This window comes from Austrofundulus limnaeus, unplaced genomic scaffold, assembly GCF_001266775.1.
Source record: "Austrofundulus limnaeus strain Quisiro unplaced genomic scaffold, Austrofundulus_limnaeus-1.0 Scaffold1, whole genome shotgun sequence".
Taxonomy (NCBI): domain Eukaryota; kingdom Metazoa; phylum Chordata; class Actinopteri; order Cyprinodontiformes; family Rivulidae; genus Austrofundulus; species Austrofundulus limnaeus.
The window spans coordinates 6,476,649-6,486,191 of NW_013952403.1; the positions used below are offsets into that span (position 1 = coordinate 6,476,649).

At 36.9% G+C, this 9,543-nt stretch overlaps 1 protein-coding gene across 1 annotated transcript in view; it reads left to right on the plus strand.

The window, feature by feature from the left end:
* trpc7b (transient receptor potential cation channel, subfamily C, member 7b) overlaps positions 1–9,543 on the plus strand; it is a gene marked incomplete in the record, with an annotated part of 70,704 nt that overhangs the window by 33,722 nt on the left and 27,439 nt on the right. Inside the window, 2 exon segments of the mRNA XM_014007269.1 lie at positions 3,743–3,976; positions 7,447–7,711. Of these exon segments, the coding sequence (XP_013862723.1) occupies positions 3,743–3,976; positions 7,447–7,711 (499 nt within the window).

The following is a 9,543-nucleotide window of genomic DNA, read 5'->3' on the forward strand; positions in this document are numbered from 1 at the left end:
CTGAATATATTGAATGAACCCTGAATATATTGAATGAAAGTCTGAATATATTGAATGAACCCTGAATATATTGAATGAAAGTCTGAATATATTGAATGAACTCTGAATATATGGAATGAAAGTCTGAATATATTGAATGAACCCTGAATATATTAAATGAAAGTCTGAATATATTGAATGAACTCTGAATATATGGAATGAAACTTTGAATATATTGAATGAACCCTGAATATATTGAATGAACTCTGAATATATGGAATGAAAGTTTGAATATATTGAATGAACCCTGAATATATTGAATGAAAGTCTGAATATATTGAATGAACCCTGAATATATTGAATGAACTCTGAATATATGGAATGAAAGTTTGAATATATTGAATGAACCCTGAATATATTGAATGAAAGTCTGAATATATTGAATGAACCCTGAATATATTGAATGAACCCTGAATACATTGAATGAAAGTCTGAATATATTGAATGAACCCTGAATTTATTGAATGAAAGTCTGAATATATGGACTGAACCCTGAATATATTGATTGAAAGTCTGAACATACGGAATGAAATTCTGAGTGACCTTAATGAATTCTGGGTAATGTAGTTTCAAAATATTTGGCCTACACCATAGCCTACAATGTTTTATGCCACCAGTGGTGATAAACAGAGAAGGTAAGGGTAGAAATTTAGTATTTTTCTACCATTATGTGTCACAAAAAAGTTTCAAGATGTTTTAAGTAAGAAAGTAGACCTCTAACTTTCATATGACCAGTAAGTTCATCATCACTGAGTCTACTTTGAAACATGCTCTGGAGTTTTCAGAGTGGAGATCGTCCTACAGATAAGCGTGGATACTAAGCTAAGCTAACTGGGTGGTTAGAGTAGGATTTCCCTTCTCACCCCTGCTTGTTATATTTTTGTGGTGGCTTAAAGGGACATATATTGCATTTTGTAGGCAGTGGTGGTGTGGTGAATAGTTGCAAGTACCAGAATAGAAAATATTTGACATTTCTCCTGAAATAATTGAATTCATGTTTTTTAATCTGTGTCACAATACAATCTAATTTTAGTTATAGTACCAATTTTTTTGCACTAATTCAGAGTAAGAAAAATATTCTTATCAAATACATATCTAACATAATACAATAWAATATCACATCACATCACATCACGAGCAGAGTTATAAGGTAACTAAGTACAAATACTTCTTTACTGTACTTAAGTAGAATTTTTGGGTATCTGTACTTTACTTTTCAGCCAACTTTTTACTTCTACTTCTTACATTTTCACACAATTATCTGTATTTTCTACTCCTTACATGTTTAAAAAAGGCAAGAAGTAGAAAGTCGTTACTTGTTTATAGTTTTTGCTTGTTTTCATTCCAGCTTGTTACCATCCATTTAAATTGTGCCTTCTAGATGTGAATTTAGTTGTGGTTGAATGAGAAGTATAAATATTTAAAATTCTGATATCGTGATCAAACAGATAACACTCAACCAACCATTTTCCCTCCTGAAACAGAAACACAAACAGCAACAAGAGGGAAACTGATATCTGACATTAATATCATCCCAGTTTTGCTTAAAAAATGACCAACTTCAGAGAATACAATGTTAATGCCAATATATCATGCATCACATGCATTTTAATGTATAGTCCTCCCTGTAAAAAGGGTTAGGATCTGTGCAACTCAAAATAGAGTAAATTCAAATTTTACTAAAACAGTATTTAAACAAGGTACACAGCAATATATAAATAAGAAGAAATTTACACATTATTTTTTATGATTATTTAGGCTCACAAAACCTTGCAAGGAATTAACAAGTAAATTAATTTAGCTGAAGTAACATTACTACAGTATTTTAAACCAAATATATAACCTATTGTTATTATTAATATTATTTTGTAAATCTATGTAACTAGGAATTTCCATCCGATGTGTACGTCTTTGGATTGGTAGGGTAGAATTTTAACTTTCACTTGTAGATGTAATGACAAACKGTGTTCACTGACAGTTTTTCTGAAGTGTTCCTGAGCCCATTTGGTAAAATCCGTCACAGAATGATGTTGGTTTTTAATACAGTACCACCTGAGGGATCGAAGGTCACCAACATTTAATGTAGGTTTTTGGCCTTGGAGCTTACTTGCAGAGATTTGTCCAGATTATCTGAATCTTTTGATAATATTATGGACTGTAGATGACAAAACCCCCATCCCTCTTAAACCGTTAGACTATTTGCTCATGCAGTTGTTCACAAAATGTTTAACCTCTCCCCATCCTGGCTTTTGAACGACTATTTCAGAGATCTTCCTTGTATACTTACTCACCTGTTTCCACTTAACCTATTCACTTGTGGAATGCTCCAAAGAGGTGCCTTTTGAGCATTTTTCAATTTTTACAGTCCATGGTTTCTCCTGTCCCAGAATTTTTTGGAACATGTAGCAGGCATCAAATTCAAAATGAATGAATATTTGCAAAATAGCAATAAAGTTTATCCACTTAAACATTAAATATCTCATCTTTGTAGTTCATTCAAATGATTATAGGTTGAAAAGGATTCACAAACCATTGTATTTTGTTTTTATTTATGTTTTATACAACGTCCCAACCTAATTGGAATTGGGGTTGTAGGTTTTATTAACATATTTGTAAAATATTGTAGTCACATAAAACAAGCATTTGCAAAAAGAAAAGGTGGTATGAAGGGAATCACCCAGGTTTGAAAAAAACAATAAAAAAAACCAGCTCATCCTCTGTAAATGAGAACTGGTTCTGTAAAGGCTCATCCCACATTTTTCACCAMCTTTTTTACATGAGGCACAATTAAATTTTTATGCATCGCCGTCCTCACCGAGTGGATAGAAGTCAAGGTTAAGGTAGTACAACAAATTATACTCTTTCATCTTGCAGAGATCAAACAGAGGTTACCTCCAGCAAGGATTCACAGAACAATCTGGACTTGTTGAAGCAGTCACTATTCTGTTTTAATGATAAGCTGCAGGGAAAGTGTCAGGTTGACCTGAGATGGGGGGTGCTGAGGAAATATTATACAAAAAGACAGAGAAATGGCTGAGGGAGACATATACAGTAYATGTAAGTGTGTCATGAAAGACAGGCATGAGGAAGCAAGAAGAAAGAAAGGGATGACAAACWAAGACAAACTCAAAAGATAAACAGCTTTTGGCGATGTCTGTCAGACCTCAGCTGCTGATGCCCACCCTCGTTCAAACAAACCTAACAACATTATGTTTGTGGTTTGTGTATGTCGGAGCACATATGCTTCCGCTTTTATTTACTTACATGTAATAGTGTTATTTCTTCCCTTCACATGGTAATGTTTGGCTGTAGCCGTTTGTGTCAAAGGGATTATGTGTGTACAGTGACTGGTGGCCGAGTTGCTGCATAAATGTGATTCCTCTGCCGTGCTTCAGAGGGTTTGTGCTCGGATCAGGTTGGCTTTTCACTGAGCAATTTTCCTCTTGTTTTGGTTCCATCTGGAGAAGGGCAGAGTGGCCTCACTGAGAAAATGAGGCTTTTAACTGCGCCTGTGCACCTGAGCCCTGAGTGGTTCGTCTGTGAGTGTTTGAATAAAAAGTATCTGTAATACCGAGTGTCGTTTTTCTTTTTTGCGTATAATTAATATCACATGGGCTGCCCTCAAAAGCTTCCTCGCTTTTTCTGCATTTCCTTTTTGTCAACTAAAACATCTGTTTCTGCACGCGTGTTCCTCCTCCTTCAGGTATGATTTGGTCTGAATGTAAGGAGATCTGGAGCGACGGCCCCAGGGAGTACATCATGCACCTATGGAATGTTCTGGACTTTGGCATGTTGTCCATCTTCGTGGCCTCCTTCACGGCACGCTTCATGGCTTTCCTCAAGGCATCCAAAGCCCAGCAGTATGTAGACATGCATGTACCAGATGAAGACCTCAGCAACGCCTCACTGCCTGATGAAGTGGCTTACTTTACATATGGTAAGCAGTTAGTAATGTTGTCAGTATTACTTCTAAGGAAATATATTTGTTTTAATCATTTCTTAAATGTGTTTTGGCAGACATTGTTGGAGGCGGTTTCTTTGTTTGTTTCCTCAGCTGGCATGTTATCATTCTTCATGATAACCATCCATCTGATCTGACATTCATATAAAAATGCCAAAATTCAGATCTATTCAACATTTTTCTACATTAAAAGATGATTTGACACCAGATGATAAAATGTTAATGCTATTCTATCTTGCATAGTAATGTGTCACATCCATCACTGATAATAAGCTTCAAACCATAAATCTGAAAACATCTGCTTGCACTCGACCAAAAYCATTAATCTTGTTTACACCTGGCATTAATGTGCACCTATAAATGCAAACACATTCAGGGCCACTTTGAAAGACCACCTACTCAGCTGATTTAACTTCAAGCATGGAACAGCTACAAAACTGGTCTTGCATTGTCATCTTCTCATTACTTTTAGTAGTTCTTCAGTCCACTTCATAGTTCAGGGGTCTACAATCTGCAGCTCTGGAGCCGCAAGTGCTCCATTAGTCTATTTCAAGAGGCTTCTTGTAACTTTGACCAAAAAGGACACTAACATGTATACATTTTTTTTTACTTAAAGGAGCTATATAATGTAAAATCAATTTTTTTGAGTTTTATATCATGTTATAATGTTATCTTCTCATCAAAAACATGCCCAGAGTCTTGCTTTGACTCATTCGTGCATGTTTGAGAAATCCTTCAAAAATGACTGGTTGGGACTAGGCAATTTTGGGATTAGCTCCTCCTCTGGGCTGTGTCTCCAAGCTGAGCATCCTCATCACAGAGCACACCTCCCCACCCCCCGCACCCGGCAGACTCCTGCAGGCTACCCGCAGCAACAAAGTAAACAACTGGGAAAACTGAAACTGAAACTATTTGTATACATGTCAACTTGTACGGATTGTCTGCAAGTTACAAGGATTTTACGTCATTTTGCAGGTATACGGACGTATAGAACAATCTCAGATTTTTTCAAGTCTTACGGCTGTTTTCAAAATCTCATTTTCAAATTTATCTAACATGTCAGAGCCTGTAGGATGCTTTAAAAAAACAACAAATAACATCAAACAGCCATCTTCCAACCTGTTCTGCCGCTAGAAATAAGTTTTGAACTTTTTCCCGCCCTCCTTTCCTCCTGCTTCGCAGCAGGCGCTTTCATGTCTACAGCCGACAGACACGACCCCCCCACCCCCTGGATTTTTTGCAAAATTTACGGATTTTTGAGGCTCTTTATCCAGGTAAACGTCCGAAGAGGTTGACATGTACAGTATGTACCTGCTGAGCTCCAATACCACTTCTCAGTGCTGCCTTTTTCAGATTCAAATTTGAGGAAATGTATTTTCAGATGCCAAGTAAAGTACACCGAGCTTCCGTATCACAGCGCGCGACCCCCCACGCCCCACCCACCGAGTTGAAAGGGGTGGTACAGAATCGGAAGGAGGTTCTTAAAGTGACAGAGGCCAATTTCAAGGTGTTTAGAAAATGAAATGATGAGAAGCCAAGTTTATTTTTTGTTTAAACATAAAAACAGCATTTTAATAACAACTAAAGGTGACATAGTTACTTTATTATGGTATAGAATTTAATTATATGCCCGAGAAACACATAATATTGTCCCTTTAAACTGAAGATAGGATAGTACTTTTAGTAATATGCCTGTCCAGACTTCTGCAGTTGAATTTGGTTAAACTGTCCATGAATGAGTAAACAGTTTTACACTAGCTAAAATAAGTTTGTACAGAATGAAGCAAGTAATTTAATAGAATCCTTTGTAAAGTTCCTTATTTTCTTTCTGCCCAACACTTAAAACAGTAATGCTGCAATGAAATAAAAACCCCTGTAGTATATACATATACAGTACTATGCAGAAATTACTGTAATGTATAGAATGGTTTTATGCTATTTTTTTGGCGTCAAGTAAACTTTTTTACYCTTTACTTTTTGTTTTAGTTCAAGAGATGGTAAAAACRACTCTTCCAGTTGCAGAGATTGCAGACTCCTGTCATAGATGAAGCTACAGCAGTGAGATGAGGAGGTGACATTTCTGCACCTCTGAACTTGTATTGACATAACTTTATTGRTGTGTCTTTGCAAAAAGAGCTGCTTACAGCTGACACCGCCAACATGTGTCATCATGCCTTGGATTTGTCTTTACCGTGTTCATGAGCACAAATCAGGCTCTCTGGTACAAAAGATAAGCGAAGCAGCATAATTATGTTTTGTTTTATTTTCTTTGTTTTTAATTACAAGCCAAATTTTTTGGACAACGACAACATGCAGAGGCAGGCCTGAAGTTAACGGGCAAGCTTGGGTGCTCAGCTGTTGTGAAAACAAGAAATTGGGATTTAAAAAGGCTGCATCAGAGCAAGTGTGCAGTAATTAGTGTTTGGAAACTTAAATTATGTACATTCTGTGTTTATGAGCCTACAAGGCATGAACAWAAGCTCTGACTAGAAGGCGTCTCTCAAATTAATTTTCCTTGTGTGGCACACTCAGACCTGTCTGCTTCAGATTGTTTGGATTATCGAACATTACTGACAAGTGAGGACAGGGATTAGAAGATGAAAATGATGCTTGCAGGTGTTCGTGCACACAATTTCCTGCTTGAATATCAGTCATCTGACATCACAGGGACAGCTGTTGTAGCAGTCAGATATTGAGTGACTGAAAGCTCACCTCAGTTGAGGTGTGTGCTGTATTATTTATGAATGTTTTTAGAGCAGAAGGATGAGAGAATACGAGCGGGCAACGTAAGTGTGGAGTTTGGTTCAGCATTTTYATATCAAATAAATATTTCACAGGCTGTAACATTGGCCGTCCCATGAATGGAACCCTCATCAGTGCTGACCCCTGGTGGTTAAACTCTGTCATGACACATAAAAATACAAATATTGCTTTTTTAATTAAAAAAATACAACAGAATTGTGAGATTTGATATTTTGCTTACATAACTCCTATTATGTTTTAGTCTAGCTTGAGCATGCTTTCTTATTTACACTGAATTATTCTCATTTTCATTGCACTACTTCTTCTTGAACACACTTTTCCTTTATCTACCCTTTTTGGTGCCCACTCTGCATATGGCCATTGCCTTCCCTCTTTTTTCAACTTCAAACCTGACAATCTATTTTCCATTTCCACCTTATAGAACCTCTTTCTGTGAGCTTTATTTACAAGATTTATAGAATTCTTAGCAATATCTAGCAAATACTTGCTCAGTCCATAGAGTTTAAGTGACATTTTGATACAGCTAGAACGAAATTGGCACATTATAATTAATTGTATTTAATTTTATCTTAATTGACTTTCTTTTGCAATTATAGGAGCTGTGCAAAAAATGATGTGTACATAATGTGAAAGAAGTAAATGAGGGAAAATATGCCACTAACTTTTGTTACCTCCCTTTGTAGCCAGAAATAAGTGGCGCCCGTCCGACCCTCAGATCATCTCAGAGGGCTTGTACGCCATCGCCGTGGTGCTGAGCTTTTCCCGCATCGCCTACATCCTGCCGGCCAACGAGAGCTTTGGCCCGCTGCAGATCTCCCTGGGCCGCACCGTCAAAGACATCTTCAAGTTCATGGTCATCTTCATCATGGTCTTCGTGGCCTTCATGATCGGCATGTTCAACCTTTACTCGTACTACCTGGGAGCCAAGTACAACCCCGCCTTCACCACGTGAGTGCCGTTTGTCTGTGGGCTCCATTTGTTCTTTTCAAGGGGGGTCATTTGTTTGGGTTTGATGCGTATTACTGCCTAAACAACTTTAAATTCCCAGATTAATAAAAGCTGACTTCCTGCTAGGGATTGTTTTCAGGGTTCATTAAATGCTTGGTGCTCTTTCAGTGGCAGAGATCAGATTTATTGTTTCTTTAGGCCTCATGATGGCATTCTTAGTTTAAACTGAAAAAGGCCAATCATTAAATTCTATTGTGCATAAACAGTGTAAATCTGGGTTTTGTTTCACAACTTACGGTCAAAGTTTCCCTTTTAATGAAGACTAATGTCCCTTCTGCTTTATCTGTCTGAGAAATTTGTCAAAATTGATCCAATTTTAAGATCCAGGTGTCTGCTAAAACTTCAGGACAAAAGTGGAAATGCCAATAAGGGAGTGCTGCAGCAGCTCAGTGATCCTGATAGGTTTGTCCTCAGGTTGTGTCAGGAAGGGCAGCCAACATAAAACAATTGCTAAACCTTTCATGAGTTCCCTCTGTGGCGACCCCTTGCAGAAGGGAAAAAAAACTGAATGGTTGTTATTCTTGCTTTTTTAATAAACCTACCTTTTATGTTGTGAAAGCACCAACAAAGAGAACTATTCTAAAGTTTTGATCCAGTTTTTAAAAAAGGTGTGATGCCAGTCAAGAATCGAGGAGTGACTGGAGATGCTCAACTGCCTTCCTATATGCCATTTCTTGTGCAAAGACGTTTTTTTTTATTGTTGTTTAAAACAAGCCCTTTTTTTCTTTTTTTCTCAGCTGTTTTCTCTTGCAGGGGTCGCCACAGAAAGCAAACTCACATGAAAGATTTATCAGTTGTGTTTTTTACTCCAAATGCCCTTCATGAGGCAACCTGGGCTCAAACCTGTAGCCTCAGGATTAGACTGTAGCACTGACCACTGAACTGCTGCAGCCTCTCAAAACATGCTTTATTTAAGTTTGATCAAAGTGGTACTATGGAAATGTAAGGAATCAAGTAAACACCTCGCATCCCTTAAAAAAATGCATGTTGCTCTTTTAATGCAAGAGTTTTAGGCTAAGCTGTTGGTCAAAGCTTGTTAATGAAGCTATATTTATATTTATATAATTATCTGGAAATAGACTGAATAGCTGTTGGTAAACACTCAGAGGTTCTAATGCGTTTAATCTGCTAAATCCAGACAATATTTTTCAAATAGTGAAGAAAACCTTTTATGCAAAAATAAATAAATAAATAAAGATTTTCATCTAATAGCTAATGCCCAACTACTATTTCATCAATTAAGTTTTGATCAACCATATTTTAAAGCAACCACTTACTCCAGCACACACAGCCTAACATCAAATTTTCTGTTTTCTTTCTTTCTTGTTATCCAAGCCTCCGTCTGTTTCATTATTATATCAGCAGTGCTCATAGTGGCTTCGTCACTGTCAGATATTTGTTGCAAAGTTATCAGACTGGAGCTGCTGACAGGATCTTTCTGTTTATCATCACTCTTCTTTAAAAGAAAATACCCTCCGAGGTGTTTCTCTGTCACACGTCATAGCTCATTTTCTCTGAGGAAGGCATCCACGCCATTAAACAGATGACACTTCAGCATCTTCTGCTTTTCTTATCACCCTTAAATGTGCTTTTTATTTTTATTTATTTGTCTGCTTTGGCGCTAGAATCTAATCTCATCATTTTGAGGCTTCAGCAGCTTTTGTTTAGTTTTTTTTTTTTTTTTTTTTTTTTTTTTTTTTTTTTTTTGGTGTCACTTTTAGACATAAAGCGGGTTTTAGTACACCAACATTTTAAAACAACTTCTCTAAATC